The sequence below is a fragment of the Leucoraja erinacea genome, chromosome 17 (assembly GCF_028641065.1).
Source record: "Leucoraja erinacea ecotype New England chromosome 17, Leri_hhj_1, whole genome shotgun sequence".
Lineage (NCBI taxonomy): Eukaryota > Metazoa > Chordata > Chondrichthyes > Rajiformes > Rajidae > Leucoraja > Leucoraja erinaceus.
Genome location: NC_073393.1, coordinates 13,580,828 through 13,602,750, shown reverse-complemented (window position 1 = coordinate 13,602,750; position 21,923 = coordinate 13,580,828). Strand labels below are relative to the sequence as shown.

The window sequence follows — 21,923 nt, the reverse complement described above, 5'->3', positions numbered from 1 at the left end:
ACAATCTTCACTAACACAAACAATCTCTCAGACTAGGGGACCGAGGATCTAGTGGGAGGGAGGAACTGAAGGGAATCTACATTAGTCAGGAAAAGGTGTTAGGTAAACTGTTGGGACTGAAGGCAGATAAATCCCCAGGGCCTGATGGTCTGCATCCCAGGGACCCCAAGAAGGTGGTCCTAGAAATCATGGATGCATTGGTGATCATTTTATGCCTGACTCACCGAGTGTTCACAACTTTCTCAGTTATAACTATATTTGCAAACAGCAAGTGCGCTGCAGGTTAGAGAGATGCCAAGATGTAATAAAGAACTGCAGATGGTTAGAGAGTCGCTAGTGATGGAGGGAGGGAGTCACAGGGCAAATCAACAGTGTCTGAAGAAACTGGGCGTCCAAAGCACAGTAGCCAAAGACTTAAGGTCAAGAATAGATGCAGAATAAAGAGGCATGAGAGAGTGGCCCCATCAACTACCCACAAAAACCTATTGACAGATTCATTAGACAATAGACAATAGGTGCAGGAGTAGGCCATTCGGCCCTTCGAGCCAGCACTGCCATTCAATGTGATCATGGCTGATCTTCCCCAATCAGTCCCCCGTTCCTGCCTTCTCCCCATATCCCCTGACTCCGCTATTTTTAAGAGTCCTATCTAGCTCTCTCTTGAAAGCATCCAGAGTTTCTGCACTATAAAAAAAACAATGTCAAATTTAATTTGTTGTCAGATCCTATGTTTGTGTCTGTTCTGCCTCACTTGTGGTTTGTGTAACTTCTGCACTTGTTCACCTGCAATACACTGTGCAGAAAACCCAGAAGTAAGACTTCTTCATTTGATCATGGTTTCCTACACTTGGTGTGAGGGGAACGCCAGCCATCAGGTCTGCACCTGCTTATCAACAGAGGGCTTACTCTGACCTTCAGATCATTTATAAATTGTTCAACACTGGTCAGTGGTAATGGGAATATGGCCGGCCATCATGTGTTCCTGCGCAAATTGGACGGCACGGTGGCACAGCTGGTAGAACTGCTGGCAACCAGGAGAACATGATGACAAGTGTAGACAGAGAGTGGCTGCTCAGCGAGCAGTTGCCTGGGTCTACGTTAGGTCTCACTGATTGAAAGGAGGGTGCATTGAGAGCACCAAAAGCAATAGGCGAGGTTGGAGGAGATGCATGTGAACCTTTGTCTCACCTCGAAGGGCTGCTTAGCTCTCTGGATGGAGGTGAGGGAGCAGGTGTAGGGGCAGATGTCAGCGTGCCTACTGTTGCAGAGCAAAGTGGGTGGGAAGGGATGAGTAAACCAAGGATTCACAGAGGGTGTAGTCCTTGTGAGAAGCAGAAAGAGCTGGGAAGGGTAAGATGTGACGTGGTGGAAATACTGAAAAAGGATGCACTGGATACAGAGGATGGCGGGGTTAAAGGTCAGAATTGAAGCTATTTTACCCCCATTCTCTCTGGGAGGAGGAGCGGTGAGGGTAGGTGCACTATATAGAGGAGTGCACTACTTTGGTTCAGGTCCTATCTACACGACAGAAAACAGTTCATCCAGGGAAATAAAGTCAATCCACAACTGCTACAGTCACCCATGGTATTACTCAGGGATCGGTGCTGGGGCCACTGCTTTTTATCATCTATAGTCAACCTCTTGGCAATATTCTCCGTCATTTTGGAATCAATTTTCACTGCTACGCCGATGATACACAACTTTACCTCTCCACAAAACCAAACACCTCCCTTCCCCCAACTGCCCTCACCACCTGTCTTCAAGCTATCAGCAACTGGATGTCACTCAACCTTCTAAAACTCAATGGAAATAAAACAGAAATCATGCTAATTGGCTCAAAGTCCATACGCTCCAAACCCACCCGTTCACCATTGCAGTTGATGGCTCACCCATACCCACCTCCTCCCATGTCAAAAGTCTCGGCGTCATTCTGGACAGTACACTTTCCTTTGGCCCCCACATCAGCAATATCACACACTTTCATCTCCGCAACATCTCCAGACTCCGCCCCTCCCTCTCGACAATACAAAAGTCCTCATCCACGCTCTGGTCACATCCCGCATCGATTACTGCAACGCCCTCCTCACTTGCACCTCCAATAAACTTCTTCATCGCCTCCAATGCATTCAGAACTCTGCAGCCCAGATCATCACCCACACCAGATCATCGGACCACATCACACCCATCCTCACTCAGCTCCACTGGCTCCCTGTGCACCAACGGATTAACTACAAGATTTTACTGCTGATCTTCAAAGCCCTACACCATCTTGCTCCCCAATACCTCTCTGACCTGCTGCTACCATACACTCCTTCCCGGTCACTTCGTTCCTCCTCAGCTGCAATTTTAACTGTCCCCACATTTAGACTCAGCACCATGGGTGCCAGAGCCTTCAGCTGCTCTGCCCCACGTCTCTGGAACACTCTCCCACCTCCCATCCGTCACCTGGACACTATCGATCAATTCAAATCACAACTCAAAACACACCTGTTTAGATTAGCATACCCGACATAACTTCCACCATGTTCACCCTGATTTTAATGACTTAAAATGTTTTGTGTATTTTCTGTTGTTTTTGTTTTTTGTTTTTAATCAACTTGATTTTAATATTGATAAATGTATTGTGATTTTATGTCCTGTAAGGTGTCCTTGGGTGTCCAGAAAGGCGCCAGCAAATAAAATGCATTATTATTATTATTATTATTATTATTATTATTATTATTATTATTATTATTATTATTATTATACGTTGACTGTCCATTTCCTTCCACAGATGCTGCCTGACCCGTTGAGTTTTCCAGCTGCTCTTCTGTTTTTGCAATTGAATTCAATAGTTTCAGATAAGGTTATCACAACTTACACATCAGCTAATCAACGACTCCCTTTTATTACACAGTGGACTTTCCCTCGCCTTCCCTGATCTCTCCCAGCCATATTACTTGTATCCAATAGGTCTCATTCTTGCAAACCTCCTCTCCAGGACCAGCACAGAGAGGGTACAGAGGAGGTTTACAAGAATATATTTCCAGGAATGAGTGGGTTAGAACATCGTCACCAACCACTGTTCTCCAGTGATGTGCCTGACCTACCTAATGACTTAGAATTGGAAAAATCTTCTGTGATCTTTTTTGTTGTAATTCAGTGTCTCTTTTTACCAGGTCAGACCTAGATAATGGAAAACCCAGGGAGATGTATGTGCATATGGAAAATAGGATGGATTGCTTTGTTTGTCCACATTGTGCTAGCAACATCTGGTAAGATACATAATTCCAATGGTGTTATTTGTTTAATAGCTGAAATATCCGAGTATCTTGTATTTATCCGTTGTCAGCCTTAGGTCAAGAAACGTGCCTTCCTAACATGCCCAATCCAACACATCACGAGTAATCTTTATCCATAGGCTACTTCGAATGTGCTAAAATTATGAAACATGCTATACAAGCAGAAGTTGCCTTTAGAACCATCTGCACGGGCTTTTAAAAGTTGTACAATCCTAATACACAGATCCATCGCAAATTAATTATTAATTTATGAAATGAGAAAATAAACTTTAGGAGCTTGGGATTCTCACTACCCTCTGAAAAGCTGGTGTGCCAGTTAGTGAAATTGTTGCTGATATTTGACCTCAATGCCAGTATTTTTTCCTAGTTTTATTTCCCACATCCACTGGGGCAAGAGTGACCCCGCTAGCTCACTTCTCTAGAGCTGTAAAGGATGGCCATGAAATGTGGACAACAATTGAGTCCATTCAAAATATCAACGCACAGATTGTTGGGGGAAAGCATGTCACTGACAAATGGAGAATCGTTAGTTGAATATCATAAATTCATTGTGAGTGAAATTGAATAATCTCAGTTTAACATCATTAACCCTCTTTGTTTTTACCTCTACAGATGGGAGCATCGAAAATCAGCCAGATCCAGCCAATCCAATGACAGGTTGGAACCAAAGGCACACACACACACACACACACACACACACACACACACACACACACACACACACACACACACACACACACACACACACACACACACACACACACACACACACACACACACACACACACACACACACACACACACACACACACACACACACACACACACACACACACACTCTCTTTTGCGTTGTGGCACTCATCGCTGCACAATTTACACAATCACAATCAAGATTTTTATCTGTTTAATTTTTTTGAAAGTAATTGTATATCACATTCTTTTTTTCTTTTTCTAAGGCACTTTACAAGAAGGAGATGCAATATAAATCTAATAAACCGGGATGACCACCCAAGTCCTAAAATTCTGAGGTATTTGGTTGCACCATATGATTCAGGAATATTACCCTGATTACAATGCAAGACGATAGACAAATAAAGAATGGAGGAATTACATTTTGTAGTTGGAATATAAGGGGTGCCAACGAACCAATTAAGAGGGGTAAAATTTTTGCCCAACTAAAATCGTTGAAAAGCGACATAATGTTTTTGCAGGAGACCCACATGAAACAACAAACACAAATAAGATTAAAGGCGAATTGGATAGGCCAAACATACTACTCCTCATTTACTTCTAAATCTAGGGGTACAGCTATTCTTATTAGGAAAGGTATTCCTTTTAAATTAAAGAATACTATATCAGATAAAGAGGGAAGGTATACTATAGTCTCGGGTGAAATTTATGCAACCCCACTAACTTTGATAAATATTTATGCTCCGAATTTTGACAACCCCCAATTTTTTGATAAAATTATTGATATAATATCAGAGTTTAATTACCAAAATGTGATAATAGGGGGGGACTTTAACTGTGTTTTAGATTCATATCTAGATAAGTCATCAAAACAAAAGAAGAATAATTTAAAATCTAAAACTAGCGAACTTCTAAATACATATATAAAAAATACTAATATAATAGATGTATGGAGATCTGCTAATCCAGTTGGAAGGGAATACTCGTTTTACTCTCCGGTGCATAAAACTTATTCAAGAATTGATTATTTTTTAGTGGACATGAAATTAATGCCTTATACAAACAACCCAACATACCACATTAGTAGTATCTCAGATCACTCTCCGTTGACATTCTCAGTAAAATTTGAGGGAATGCCGGGTAAAAAATTTTTTTGGAGGTTTAATACACATATTTTAAATGACGTGCAAGGCTATCAATATTTAAAACAACAAATGAAACTTTTTTTCGATACAAATGATATACCAGGTACTTCCCCTTCTTTATTATGGGAAACTTTTAAGGCATTTATGAGAGGAATTATAATTTCATACCAAAGTTTTCAAAATAAAAAGAATAAGACAGAACAATTGTTGTTAGAACAAGAAATCAGACAGTTAGAGTTGGATAATGCCAAAGATTCCACGACAGATAAACACAATAAGATAGTATTACTGAAATTTAAACTTAATCAAATTTTATCGGCAAGAGTAATAAGACTATTCCAAATTACAAAACAGGAACATTTTGAGTTTGGTGACAAGCCACATAAACTTTTAGCTCGCCAATTGAAAAAACAAGAAAAGGAAAATACTATAACCAAAATTAAATCAGAGAAAGGCGAATTACTAATACTACCTGAAGATATTAATAATAGATTTGCCCAATTTTACCAAAACTTATATACATCTAAAATTAAAATAGAAGATAGTAAAATAAAAAAAATTCTAGATAACTGTAATCTTCCAATACTGGACCCTTTGGAACAAGAGGAACTAGGAGCTCAAATTACAATCAAAGAAATAGGTGAAACAATAAAATCGTTGAAAAAAGGTAAGACACCGGGACCAGATGGTTTTAATAATGAATTTTATAAAAGATTTCAGGAGTTAACGGCCCCTTATTTATTTAATTTATACTCCCATGCTTTTAAAGAAAACAAACTACCTGAAACACTAACAGAATCAACTATTACGCTTATTCCAAAAAAAGATAAAGATTTAGAAGATCCGGGCTTGTACAGAGCTATATCACTTTTAAATACAGATCAGAAAATCTTAGCAAAGATTTTAGCAAGTAGATTAAGCAAATATATTAGTAAACTGATAAACCCTGATCAAACGGGGTTTATACCTAAAAGATACTCATTTAATAATCTGAGACGCCTGTTTAATATAATGTACTCGCATAAAGTAGAGGAAGAAGATATATCAATTATTTCTTTGGATGCAGAGAAAGCATTTGATCAGGTAGAGTGGCAATACTTATATAAAGTACTACAAAAATTTAACATGGGAGAGAATTTTATAACATGGGTAAAATTATTATATGATAAACCGATGGCAAGAATTTTAACTAATAACATGTTATCTCAAAAATGTCAACTATCAAGGGGTAATAGGCAGGGATGTGCACTATCACCCCTGCTATTTGCCCTTATGATAGAACCCCTGGCTGAAAGTATAAGAATTCATCCGAATATTCAGGGCTATAATACCAGGGACTCAAAGAATAAAATCTCATTATATGCAGACGATATACTTTTATATATTACAAAGTCACAAACGAGCATACCAAATTTATTAAACTTAATAGAGGAATTTGGGTCTTTTTCTGGATATAGAATAAACTGGAACAAAAGCGAAATCATGACATTAAAACCTCAAGAACCTACACACTTACTGAAGTTCCCCTTTAAAATCGCAACAGAAAAATTTAAATATTTGGGTATTCAGATTACTAGAAAATATAAAGCATTATTCAATGCTAATTTCATACCTTTATTAAATAAACTTAATACACGGATTAAATTTTGGAAAACACTTCCCTTATCATTATTAGGTAGAATAAATGCAATAAAAATGATCTTCTTACCACAATTACTATACCTATTTCAGTCTATATACCAAAATATTTTTTTTTTAAATTAGACTCTAACATTACAAATTATATTTGGGACTATAAATCACATAGAATCACAAAAAAACACTTATGTAAACCAAAAGAGGTCGGGGGACTTTCACTTCCGAATTTTATGTATTATTACTGGGCAGTGCATATTAAGAATATGATTTATTGGTTGGATAGTTCTACACAACAGACAGAATGGATAAAAATGGAGAAGGAGGATTGTCATCCTTGTAATATAGGAACGATCCTCTTTTCCCCCAAAAAACTGAATAACACAATATATAAGAAGAACCCAATTATATATGGTACAATAAGAATTTGGAAACAAATAAAATTATCTTTAAAATTAAGAAATCTATCACTGTTAATGCCAATTGCGAATAACCCTTTATTTAAACCATCTCTTATTGATAAGACATATAACCAATGGGAAAGTCTCGGAATTAGAAGGATCAGGGATATATACGAAATGGGAAACCTACTATCATTCCAACAACTACAATTAAAATTTAAATTGAAAAACAACCAATATTTTAAATATCTTCAGATTTGCGACTTTGTGAAAAAATATATACAAGGATATCAAAAAGTAACTCCTGACTTATTGGAAGAAGCAATGAATATTGAAGCTGACTCACAAAAATTAATATCCTATTTATATAATAGTATTCTAAATATAGACCTACCATCGACAGAGGTACTTAGAGAAGAGTGGGAACGGGAATTAATGATAAAAATTACGAAGGTTAAATGGGAAAAATACCTGATATATATTCACAAATGTTCAATTAATGTAAGACATAATCTAATTCAATTTAAAATTGTACATAGATTATATTATTCAAAAACAAGATTGAACAAATTTTATCCAAATATATCCGCCACTTGTGATAAATGTCTAGCCCAAAAGGCAACTATAACACACTCCTTAGTTTCCGGCATAAAACTTTATAGATTTTGGAATGATATTTTTGAAATACTTACAAAATTATTCAAGACAAGAATTGAACCTAATACTGAAATGATTATATTTGGTGTAATGGAAGATGGGAATAAATTGAACACATCTCAAAATCTATTCCTTAATTATGGTTTAATAATAGCAAAAAAATTAATACTTAAATTTTGGAAGGGTACATCAATACCAACGCTTAAAATGTGGATTGCAAGTATGTTGGACACCGCTCATCTTGAGGAAATGCGATTCCTCCTAATGGATAAATCAGACCAATTCATAACGAGTTGGTCTCCATTCGTCGTTTTTTTGGAATCATATGGTGCAACACAATTGTAAAAAATAACTGTTTCAGGACTGGACGAGGGTTGGTCAAGACTATAAATAATGATCTCCTTTTCTTTTCACTATTTTCTCTCTCAACTTTCTTCATTTACTCGTTTTCTTTCTTCACACACTATATATTTCACATTTTTCTATCCTTTACTATCTAACTTCTTTTTCTTATTCTCATCTTTTTTCAATGTAACAAAAAAAAAAGAAGTTGTACATAAAATGTATTATGAAAATATATATTAGGCACTTTGGTGCCATATGACTGTGCTTACTTCTAATAAAATAAAATAAAAAAAAAAAAAAAAAAAAAAAGAACCATCTGCACGGGCTTTTAAAAGTTGTACAATCCTAATACACAGATCCATCGCAAATTAATTATTAATTTATGAAATGAGAAAATAAACTTTAGGAGCTGGGGATTCTCACTACCCTCTGAAAAGCTGGTGTGCCAGTTAGTGAAATTGTTGCTGATATTTGACCTCAATGCCAGTATTTTTTCCTAGTTTTATTTCCCACATCCACTGGGGCAAGAGTGACCCCGCTAGCCCACTTCTCTAGAGCTGTAAAGGATGGCCATGAAATGTGGACAACAATTGAGTCAATTCAAAATATCAACGCACAGATTGTTGGGGGAAAGCATGTCACTGACAAATGGAGAATCGTTAGTTGAATATCATAAATTCATTGTGAGTGAAATTGAATAATCTCAGTTTAACATCATTAACCCTCTTTGTTTTTACCTCTACAGATGGGAGCATCGAAAATCAGCCAGATCCAGCCAATCCAATGACAGGTTGGAAACAAAGGCACACACACACACACACACACACACACACACACACACACACACACACACACACACACACACACACACACACACACACACACACACACACACACACACACACACACACACACACACACACACACACACACTCTTGTGCGTTGTGGCACTCATCGCTGCACAATGCCACTGATCATAGACCATTAGCCAGCACCCTTCCACCACTACTTCAATCCCAACATTCATTTGCTTGCCTGGTTTCCAGTTTAATTTAGTTTAGAGATACAGCGCAGAAGAAGAAACAGACACTTCAGCCCTCGAGTCCACTCTGACTAGCATTCATCCGTTAAACTAGCACTATCCTACACACTAGGGACAATTTACAATCTTTATCGAAGCCAGTTAACCTACAACCCTGTATGTCTTTGGAGAGTGGGAGGAAGCCGGAGCACCAGGGAAAACCCACGTAGAGAGAACGTACAGATTCCGTACAGACAGCACCCATAGTCAGAATTGAAACTCGATCTCTGGCACTGTAAACATAGAAACATAGAAATTAGGTGCAGGAGTAGGCCATTCAGCCCTTCGAGCCTGCACCGCCATTCAATATGATCATGGCTGATCATCCAACTCAGTATCCCGTACCTGCCTTCTCTCCATACCCCCTGATCCCCTTAGCCACAGGGGCCACATCTAACTCCCTCTTAAATATAGCCAATGAACTGGCCTCAACTACCCTCTGTGGCAGAGAGTTCCAGAGATTCACCACTCTCTGTGTGAAAAAAGTTCTTCTCATCTCGGTTTTAAAGGATTTCCCCCTTATCCTTAAGCTGTGACCCCCTGTCCTGGACTTCCCTAACATCGGGAACAATCTTCCTGCATCTAGCCTGTCCAACCCCTTAAGAATTTTGTAAGTTTCTATAAGATCCCCTCTCAATCTCCTAAATTCTAGAGAGTATAAACCAAGTCTATCCAGTCTTTCTTCATAAGACAGTCCTGACATCCCAGGAATCAGTCTGGTGAACTGTCTCTGCACTCCCTCTATGGCAATAGTGTCCTTCCTCAGATTTGGAGACCAAAACTGTACGCAATACTCCAGGTGTGGTCTCACCAAGACCCTGTACAACGGCAGTAGAACCTCCCTGCTCCTATACTCAAATCCTTTTGCAATGAAAGTTAACATACCATTCGCTTTCTTTACTGCCTGCTGCACCTGCATGCCTACCTTCAATGACTGGTGTACCATGACACCCAGGTCTCGCTGCATCTCCCCCTTTCCCAATCGGCCACCATTTAGATAATAGTCTGCTTTCCCATTTTTGCCACCAAAATGCATAACCTCACATTTATCCACATTATACTGCATCTGCCAAACATTTGCCCACTCACCCAGCCTATCCAAGTCACCTTGCAGTCTCCTAGCATCCTCCTCACAGCTAACACTGCCCCCCAGCTTAGTGTCATCCGCAAACTTGGAGATATTGCCTTCAATTCCCTCATCCAGATCATTAATATATATTGTAAATAGCTGGGGTCCCAGCACTGAGCTTTTGCGGTACCCCACTAGTCACTGCCTGCCATTGTGAAAAGGACCCGTTTACTCCTACTCTTTGCTTCCTGTTTGCCAGCCAGTTCTCTATCCACATCAATACTGAACCCCCAATGCCGTGTGCTTTAAGTTTGTATACTAATCTCTTATGTGGGACCTTGTCGAAAGCCTTCTGGAAGTCCAGATACACCACATCCACTGGTTCTCCCCAATCCACGCTACTAGTTACATCCTCGAAAAATTCTATAAGATTCGTCAGACATGCAACTGTACCGTTGCGCCACCGTGCTTCCCCTTTCTGAGAGCTAAGATCCCATTGATTGATGCATTTGATTTAATGTAGGAAATGAGCATCCACAACCTTCTGAAGTACGGAATCCCTAGGATTCACAGCACTGCAGTAACATCCCAATAACAGCAGTACAAACCATATGGCCTCTTACCCTAGCAATGCACATTGAATCAGAGCCTGATGCAAGTTCATCTCCAAGACACCTTGGGAAAAAGGGGGTTCTGACTGTCTCCCATAGCTATGCCTCTCATAATTTTATATAGATCTATCAGGTCCCTGCTACGTCACCGAACCTCGAAACAAAATATTCCAAGTTTGCTCATCTTCGCCTAGTTACTAAAAACTGCCTAATATGGGCATCATCCAGGTAAACATATTCTGTACTCTCTCCAAAAGCACCACATCATTGCTGTAATGGGCTGATGTGACTGGTACACAGTACGCTACAGTATCCGCTCAGTCACCCACCCTCGGAACAAAATAATCCAAGTTTCGCCATCCTTGCTTTATAGTCAGTGGCGGACTGGCCAGGGTGTCAGCTTGCCCGATGGCAAGTGGGCCCCTGATGAAGTGGCCCCCCTTTGTCTCCTGGCAACCAATATTTTTAGACCCAGTCCGCTACTGTTTATAGCTAATTATAATCCAGACAGCATCCCGGTAAACCTCTTCTGCTCCCTTTCTAAAGCCTCCATATTCTTTCTGCAACAGAGTAACATGAACTGCACAAAAAAGCTCCAAATGTCTTCCCCTATCTAAGCCACTAGCATTAAGGAAGTCCCAGGCAGAATTGGGGAAGTTGAAGTCACCAACAATCCTGTCGGTTTTACATCTCTAAGAAGTTGAAAAGCTGTAGCTATTTTTCAGCCCAAGAGTTTAAAAGCCTGAAAGATGTTGAAATGTTTTTTGTTTTTAATCAACTTGGTTTTAATATTGATAAATGTATTGTGATTTTATGTCCTGTAAGGTGTCCTTGGGTGTCCAGAAAGGCGCCAGCAAATAAAATGCATTATTATTATTATTATTATTATTATTATTATTATTATTATACGTTGACTGTCCATTTCCTTCCACAGATGCTGCCTGACCCGTTGAGTTTTTCAGCTGCTCTTCTGTTTTTGCAATTGAATTCAATAGTTTCTGATAAGGTTATCACGACTTACACATCAGCTAATCAACGACTCCCTTTTATTACACAGTGTAATCTGCACGGGCTTTTAAAAGTTGTACAATCCTAATACACAGATCCATCGCAAATTAATTATTAATTTATGAAATGAGAAAATAAACTTTAGGAGCTGGGGATTCTCACTACCCTCTGAAAAGCTGGTGTGCCAGTTAGTGAAATTGTTGCTGATATTTGACCTCAATGCCAGTATTTTTTCCTAGTTTTATTTCCCACATCCACTGGGGCAAGAGTGACCCCGCTAGCCCACTTCTCTAGAGCTGTAAAGGATGGCCATGAAATGTGGACAACAATTGAGTCAATTCAAAATATCAACGCACAGATTGTTGGGGGAAAGCATGTCACTGACAAATGGAGAATCGTTAGTTGAATATCATAAATTCATTGTGAGTGAAATTGAATAATCTCAGTTTAACATCATTAACCCTCTTTGTTTTTACCTCTACAGATGAGGACAACGGAAATAAGCCAGATCCAGCCAATCCAATGACAGGTTGGAAACAAAGGCGCACACACACACACACACACACACACACACACACACACACACACACACACACACACACACACACACACACACACACACACACACACACACACACACACACACACACACACACACACACACACACACACACACACACACACACACACACACTCACTCTTTTGCGTTGTGGCACTCATCGCTGCACAATGCCACTGATCATAGACCATTAGCCAGCACCCTTCCACCACTACTTCAATCCCAACATTCATTTGCTTGCCTGGTTTCCAGTTTAATTTAGTTTAGAGATACAGCGCAGAAACAGACACTTCAGCCCTCGAGTCCACTCTGACTAGCATTCATCCGTTAAACTAGCACTATCCTACACACTAGGGACAATTTACAATCTTTATCGAAGCCAGTTAACCTACAACCCTGTATGTCTTTGGAGAGTGGGAGGAAGCCGGAGCACCAGGGAAAACCCACGTAGAGAGAACGTACAGATTCCGTACAGACAGCACCCATAGTCAGAATTGAAACTCGATCTCTGGCACTGTAAACATAGAAACATAGAAATTAGGTGCAGGAGTAGGCCATTCAGCCCTTCGAGCCTGCACCGCCATTCAATATGATCATGGCTGATCATCCAACTCAGTATCCCGTACCTGCCTTCTCTCCATACCCCCTGATCCCCTTAGCCACAGGGGCCACATCTAACTCCCTCTTAAATATAGCCAATGAACTGGCCTCAACTACCCTCTGTGGCAGAGAGTTCCAGAGATTCACCACTCTCTGTGTGAAAAAAGTTCTTCTCATCTCGGTTTTAAAGGATTTCCCCCTTATCCTTAAGCTGTGACCCCCTGTCCTGGTCTTCCCTAACATCGGGAACAATCTTCCTGCATCTAGCCTGTCCAACCCCTTAAGAATTTTGTAAGTTTCTATAAGATCCCCTCTCAATCTCCTAAATTCTAGAGAGTATAAACCAAGTCTATCCAGTCTTTCTTCATAAGACAGTCCTGACATCCCAGGAATCAGTCTGGTGAACTGTCTCTGCACTCCCTCTATGGCAATAGTGTCCTTCCTCAGATTTGGAGACCAAAACTGTACGCAATACTCCAGGTGTGGTCTCACCAAGACCCTGTACAACGGCAGTAGAACCTCCCTGCTCCTATACTCAAATCCTTTTGCAATGAAAGTTAACATACCATTCGCTTTCTTTACTGCCTGCTGCACCTGCATGCCTACCTTCAATGACTGGTGTACCATGACACCCAGGTCTCGCTGCATCTCCCCCTTTCCCAATCGGCCACCATTTAGATAATAGTCTGCTTTCCCATTTTTGCCACCAAAATGCATAACCTCACATTTATCCACATTATACTGCATCTGCCAAACATTTGTCCACTCACCCAGCCTATCCAAGTCACCTTGCAGTCTCCTAGCATCCTCCTCACAGCTAACACTGCCCCCCAGCTTAGTGTCATCCGCAAACTTGGAGATATTGCCTTCAATTCCCTCATCCAGATCATTAATATATATTGTAAATAGCTGGGGTCCCAGCACTGAGCTTTGCGGTACCCCACTAGTCACTGCCTGCCATTGTGAAAAGGACCCGTTTACTCCTACTCTTTGCTTCCTGTTTGCCAGCCAGTTCTCTATCCACATCAATACTGAACCCCCAATGCCGTGTGCTTTAAGTTTGTATACTAATCTCTTATGTGGGACCTTGTCGAAAGCCTTCTGGAAGTCCAGATACACCACATCCACTGGTTCTCCCCAATCCACGCTACTAGTTACATCCTCGAAAAATTCTATAAGATTCGTCAGACATGCAACTGTACCGTTGCGCCACCGTGCTTCCCCTTTCTGAGAGCTAAGATCCCATTGATTGATGCATTTGATTTAATGTAGGAAATGAGCATCCACAACCTTCTGAAGTACGGAATCCCTAGGATTCACAGCACTGCAGTAACATCCCAATAACAGCAGTACAAACCATATGGCCTCTTACCCTAGCAATGCACATTGAATCAGAGCCTGATGCAAGTTCATCTCCAAGACACCTTGGGAAAAAGGGGGTTCTGACTGTCTCCCATAGCTATGCCTCTCATAATTTTATATAGATCTATCAGGTCCCTGCTACGTCACCGAACCTCGAAACAAAATATTCCAAGTTTGCTCATCTTCGCCTAGTTACTAAAAACTGCCTAATATGGGCATCATCCAGGTAAACATATTCTGTACTCTCTCCAAAAGCACCACATCATTGCTGTAATGGGCTGATGTGACTGGTACACAGTACGCTACAGTATCCGCTCAGTCACCCACCCTCGGAACAAAATAATCCAAGTTTCGCCATCCTTGCTTTATAGTCAGTGGCGGACTGGCCAGGGTGTCAGCTTGCCCGATGGCAAGTGGGCCCCTGATGAAGTGGCCCCCCTTTGTCTCCTGGCAACCAATATTTTTAGACCCAGTCCGCTACTGTTTATAGCTAATTATAATCCAGACAGCATCCCGGTAAACCTCTTCTGCTCCCTTTCTAAAGCCTCCATATTCTTTCTGCAACAGAGTAACATGAACTGCACAAAAAAGCTCCAAATGTCTTCCCCTATCTAAGCCACTAGCATTAAGGAAGTCCCAGGCAGAATTGGGGAAGTTGAAGTCACCAACAATCCTGTCGGTTTTACATCTCTAAGAAGTTGAAAAGCTGTAGCTATTTTTCAGCCCAAGAGTTTAAAAGCCTGAAAGATGTTGAAATGTTTTTTGTTTTTAATCAACTTGGTTTTAATATTGATAAATGTATTGTGATTTTATGTCCTGTAAGGTGTCCTTGGGTGTCCAGAAAGGCGCCAGCAAATAAAATGCATTATTATTATTATTATTATTATTATTATTATTATTATTATTCTACGTTGACTGTCCATTTCCTTCCACAGATGCTGCCTGACCCGTTGAGTTTTTCAGCTGCTCTTCTGTTTTTGCAATTGAATTCAATAGTTTCTGATAAGGTTATCACGACTTACACATCAGCTAATCAACGACTCCCTTTTATTACACAGTGTAATCTGCACGGGCTTTTAAAAGTTGTACAATCCTAATACACAGATCCATCGCAAATTAATTATTAATTTATGAAATGAGAAAATAAACTTTAGGAGCTGGGGATTCTCACTACCCTCTGAAAAGCTGGTGTGCCAGTTAGTGAAATTGTTGCTGATATTTGACCTCAATGCCAGTATTTTTTCCTAGTTTTATTTCCCACATCCACTGGGGCAAGAGTGACCCCGCTAGCCCACTTCTCTAGAGCTGTAAAGGATGGCCATGAAATGTGGACAACAATTGAGTCAATTCAAAATATCAACGCACAGATTGTTGGGGGAAAGCATGTCACTGACAAATGGAGAATCGTTAGTTGAATATCATAAATTCATTGTGAGTGAAATTGAATAATCTCAGTTTAACATCATTAACCCTCTTTGTTTTTACCTCTACAGATGAGGACAACGGAAATAAGCCAGATCCAGCCAATCCAATGACAGGTTGGAAACAAAGGCACACACACACACACACACACACACACACACACACACACACACACACACACACACACACACACACACACACACACACACACACACACACACACACACACACACACACACACACACACACACACACACACACACACACTCACTCACTTTTGCGTTGTGGCACTCATCGCTGCACAATGCCACTGATCATAGACCATTAGCCAGCACCCTTCCACCACTACTTCAATCCCAACATTCATTTGCTTGCCTGGTTTCCAGTTTAATTTAGTTTAGAGATACAGCGCAGAAACAGACACTTCAGCCCTCGAGTCCACTCTGACTAGCATTCATCCGTTAAACTAGCACTATCCTACACACTAGGGACAATTTACAATCTTTATCGAAGCCAGTTAACCTACAACCCTGTATGTCTTTGGAGAGTGGGAGGAAGCCGGAGCACCAGGGAAAACCCACGTAGAGAGAACGTACAGATTCCGTACAGACAGCACCCATAGTCAGAATTGAAACTCGATCTCTGGCACTGTAAACATAGAAACATAGAAATTAGGTGCAGGAGTAGGCCATTCAGCCCTTCGAGCCTGCACCGCCATTCAATATGATCATGGCTGATCATCCAACTCAGTATCCCGTACCTGCCTTCTCTCCATACCCCCTGATCCCCTTAGCCACAGGGGCCACATCTAACTCCCTCTTAAATATAGCCAATGAACTGGCCTCAACTACCCTCTGTGGCAGAGAGTTCCAGAGATTCACCACTCTCTGTGTGAAAAAAGTTCTTCTCATCTCGGTTTTAAAGGATTTCCCCCTTATCCTTAAGCTGTGACCCCCTGTCCTGGACTTCCCTAACATCGGGAACAATCTTCCTGCATCTAGCCTGTCCAACCCCTTAAGAATTTTGTAAGTTTCTATAAGATCCCCTCTCAATCTCCTAAATTCTAGAGAGTATAAACCAAGTCTATCCAGTCTTTCTTCATAAGACAGTCCTGACATCCCAGGAATCAGTCTGGTGAACTGTCTCTGCACTCCCTCTATGGCAATAGTGTCCTTCCTCAGATTTGGAGACCAAAACTGTACGCAATACTCCAGGTGTGGTCTCACCAAGACCCTGTACAACGGCAGTAGAACCTCCCTGCTCCTATACTCAAATCCTTTTGCAATGAAAGTTAACATACCATTCGCTTTCTTTACTGCCTGCTGCACCTGCATGCCTACCTTCAATGACTGGTGTACCATGACACCCAGGTCTCGCTGCATCTCCCCCTTTCCCAATCGGCCACCATTTAGATAATAGTCTGCTTTCCCATTTTTGCCACCAAAATGCATAACCTCACATTTATCCACATTATACTGCATCTGCCAAACATTTGTCCACTCACCCAGCCTATCCAAGTCACCTTGCAGTCTCCTAGCATCCTCCTCACAGCTAACACTGCCCCCCAGCTTAGTGTCATCCGCAAACTTGGAGATATTGCCTTCAATTCCCTCATCCAGATCATTAATATATATTGTAAATAGCTGGGGTCCCAGCACTGAGCTTTGCGGTACCCCACTAGTCACTGCCTGCCATTGTGAAAAGGACCCGTTTACTCCTACTCTTTGCTTCCTGTTTGCCAGCCAGTTCTCTATCCACATCAATACTGAACCCCCAATGCCGTGTGCTTTAAGTTTGTATACTAATCTCTTATGTGGGACCTTGTCGAAAGCCTTCTGGAAGTCCAGATACACCACATCCACTGGTTCTCCCCAATCCACGCTACTAGTTACATCCTCGAAAAATTCTATAAGATTCGTCAGACATGCAACTGTACCGTTGCGCCACCGTGCTTCCCCTTTCTGAGAGCTAAGATCCCATTGATTGATGCATTTGATTTAATGTAGGAAATGAGCATCCACAACCTTCTGAAGTACGGAATCCCTAGGATTCACAGCACTGCAGTAACATCCCAATAACAGCAGTACAAACCATATGGCCTCTTACCCTAGCAATGCACATTGAATCAGAGCCTGATGCAAGTTCATCTCCAAGACACCTTGGGAAAAAGGGGGTTCTGACTGTCTCCCATAGCTATGCCTCTCATAATTTTATATAGATCTATCAGGTCCCTGCTACGTCACCGAACCTCGAAACAAAATATTCCAAGTTTGCTCATCTTCGCCTAGTTACTAAAAACTGCCTAATATGGGCATCATCCAGGTAAACATATTCTGTACTCTCTCCAAAAGCACCACATCATTGCTGTAATGGGCTGATGTGACTGGTACACAGTACGCTACAGTATCCGCTCAGTCACCCACCCTCGGAACAAAATAATCCAAGTTTCGCCATCCTTGCTTTATAGTCAGTGGCGGACTGGCCAGGGTGTCAGCTTGCCCGATGGCAAGTGGGCCCCTGATGAAGTGGCCCCCCTTTGTCTCCTGGCAACCAATATTTTTAGACCCAGTCCGCTACTGTTTATAGCTAATTATAATCCAGACAGCATCCCGGTAAACCTCTTCTGCTCCCTTTCTAAAGCCTCCATATTCTTTCTGCAACAGAGTAACATGAACTGCACAAAAAAGCTCCAAATGTCTTCCCCTATCTAAGCCACTAGCATTAAGGAAGTCCCAGGCAGAATTGGGGAAGTTGAAGTCACCAACAATCCTGTCGGTTTTACATCTCTAAGAAGTTGAAAAGCTGTAGCTATTTTTCAGCCCAAGAGTTTAAAAGCCTGAAAGATGTTGAAATGTTTTTTGTTTTTAATCAACTTGGTTTTAATATTGATAAATGTATTGTGATTTTATGTCCTGTAAGGTGTCCTTGGGTGTCCAGAAAGGCGCCAGCAAATAAAATGCATTATTATTATTATTATTATTATTATTATTATTATTATTATTATACGTTGACTGTCCATTTCCTTCCACAGATGCTGCCTGACCCGTTGAGTTTTTTAGCTGCTCTTCTGTTTTTGCAATTGAATTCAATAGTTTCTGATAAGGTTATCACGACTTACACATCAGCTAATCAACGACTCCCTTTTATTACACAGTGTAATCTGCACGGGCTTTTAAAAGTTGTACAATCCTAATACACAGATCCATCGCAAATTAATTATTAATTTATGAAATGAGAAAATAAACTTTAGGAGCTGGGGATTCTCACTACCCTCTGAAAAGCTGGTGTGCCAGTTAGTGAAATTGTTGCTGATATTTGACCTCAATGCCAGTATTTTTTCCTAGTTTTATTTCCCACATCCACTGGGGCAAGAGTGACCCCGCTAGCCCACTTCTCTAGAGCTGTAAAGGATGGCCATGAAATGTGGACAACAATTGAGTCAATTCAAAATATCAACGCACAGATTGTTGGGGGAAAGCATGTCACTGACAAATGGAGAATCGTTAGTTGAATATCATAAATTCATTGTGAGTGAAATTGAATAATCTCAGTTTAACATCATTAACCCTCTTTGTTTTTACCTCTACAGATGAGGACAACGGAAATAAGCCAGATCCAGCCAATCCAATGACAGGTTGGAAACAAAGGCACACACACACACACACACACACACACACACACACACACACACACACACACACACACACACACACACACACACACACACACACACACACACACACACACACACACACACACACACACACACACACACACACACACACACACACACACACACACACTCTTTTGCGTTGTGGCACTCATCGCTGCACAATGCCACTGATCATAGACCATTAGCCAGCACCCTTCCACCACTACTTCAATCCCAACATTCATTTGCTTGCCTGGTTTCCAGTTTAATTTAGTTTAGAGATACAGCGCAGAAACAGACACTTCAGCCCTCGAGTCCACTCTGACTAGCATTCATCCGTTAAACTAGCACTATCCTACACACTAGGGACAATTTACAATCTTTATCGAAGCCAGTTAACCTACAACCCTGTATGTCTTTGGAGAGTGGGAGGAAGCCGGAGCACCAGGGAAAACCCACGTAGAGAGAACGTACAGATTCCGTACAGACAGCACCCATAGTCAGAATTGAAACTCGATCTCTGGCACTGTAAACATAGAAACATAGAAATTAGGTGCAGGAGTAGGCCATTCAGCCCTTCGAGCCTGCACCGCCATTCAATATGATCATGGCTGATCATCCAACTCAGTATCCCGTACCTGCCTTCTCTCCATACCCCCTGATCCCCTTAGCCACAGGGGCCACATCTAACTCCCTCTTAAATATAGCCAATGAACTGGCCTCAACTACCCTCTGTGGCAGAGAGTTCCAGAGATTCACCACTCTCTGTGTGAAAAAAGTTCTTCTCATCTCGGTTTTAAAGGATTTCCCCCTTATCCTTAAGCTGTGACCCCCTGTCCTGGACTTCCCTAACATCGGGAACAATCTTCCTGCATCTAGCCTGTCCAACCCCTTAAGAATTTTGTAAGTTTCTATAAGATCCCCTCTCAATCTCCTAAATTCTAGAGAGTATAAACCAAGTCTATCCAGTCTTTCTTCATAAGACAGTCCTGACATCCCAGGAATCAGTCTGGTGAACCGTCTCTGCACTCCCTCTATGGCAATAGTGTCCTTCCTCAGATTTGGAGACCAAAACTGTACGCAATACTCCAGGTGTGGTCTCACCAAGACCCTGTACAACGGCAGTAGAACCTCCCTGCTCCTATACTCAAATCCTTTTGCAATGAAAGTTAACATACCATTCGCTTTCTTTACTGCCTGCTGCACCTGCATGCCTACCTTCAATGACTGGTGTACCATGACACCCAGGTCTCGCTGCATCTCCCCCTTTCCCAATCGGCCACCATTTAGATAATAGTCTGCTTTCCCGTTTTTGCCACCAAAATGCATAACCTCACATTTATCCACATTATACTGCATCTGCCAAACATTTGCCCACTCACCCAGCATATCCAAGTCACCTTGCAGTCTCCTAGCATCCTCCTCACAGCTAACACTGCCCCCCAGCTTAGTGTCATCCGCAAACTTGGAGATATTGCCTTCAATTCCCTCATCCAGATCATTAATATATATTGTAAATAGCTGGGGTCCCCAGCACTGAGCCTTGCGGTACCCCACTAGTCACTGCCTGCCATTGTGAAAAGGACCCGTTTACTCCTACTCTTTGCTTCCTGTTTGCCAGCCAGTTCTCTATCCACATCAATACTGAACCCCCAATGCCGTGTGCTTTAAGTTTGTATACTAATCTCTTATGTGGGACCTTGTCGAAAGCCTTCTGGAAGTCCAGATACACCACATCCACTGGTTCTCCCCAATCCACGCTACTAGTTACATCCTCGAAAAATTCTATAAGATTCGTCAGACATGCAACTGTACCGTTGCGCCACCGTGCTTCCCCTTTCTGAGAGCTAAGATCCCATTGATTGATGCATTTGATTTAATGTAGGAAATGAGCATCCACAACCTTCTGAAGTACGGAATCCCTAGGATTCACAGCACTGCAGTAACATCCCAATAACAGCAGTACAAACCATATGGCCTTTTACCCTAGCAATGCACATTGAATCAGAGCCTGATGCAAGTTCATCTCCAAGACACCTTGGGAAAAAGGGGGTTCTGACTGTCTCCCATATCTATGCCTCTCATAATTTTATATAGATCTATCAGGTCCCTGCTACGTCACCGAACCTCGAAACAAAATATTCCATGTTTGCTCATCTTCGCCTAGTTACTAAAAACTCCCTAATATGGGCATCATCCAGGTAAACATATTCTGTACTCTCTCCAAAAGCACCACATCATTGCTGTAATGGGCTGATGTGACTGGTACACAGTACGCTACAGTATCCGCTCAGTCACCCACCCTCGGAACAAAATAATCCCAGTTTCGCCATCCTTGCTTTATAGTCAGTGGCGGACTGGCTAGGGTGTCAGCTTGCCCGATGGCAAGTGGGCCCCTGATGAAG

General features: G+C 41.4%; 1 protein-coding gene across 1 annotated transcript in view; it reads left to right on the top strand.

The window, feature by feature from the left end:
* The window catches only part of LOC129705151 (adhesion G-protein coupled receptor G5-like), a 68,594-nt gene that overhangs the window by 12,856 nt on the left and 33,815 nt on the right, over positions 1-21,923 (top strand). The window contains exons 2-6 of the mRNA XM_055648587.1: positions 3,159-3,254; positions 3,894-3,938; positions 8,900-8,944; positions 15,938-15,982; positions 19,456-19,500. Coding sequence (XP_055504562.1) covers positions 3,173-3,254; positions 3,894-3,938; positions 8,900-8,944; positions 15,938-15,982; positions 19,456-19,500 — 262 coding nt within the window. The 5' untranslated portion in view covers positions 3,159-3,172. The remainder of the gene's footprint in view (positions 1-3,158; positions 3,255-3,893; positions 3,939-8,899; positions 8,945-15,937; positions 15,983-19,455; positions 19,501-21,923) is intronic.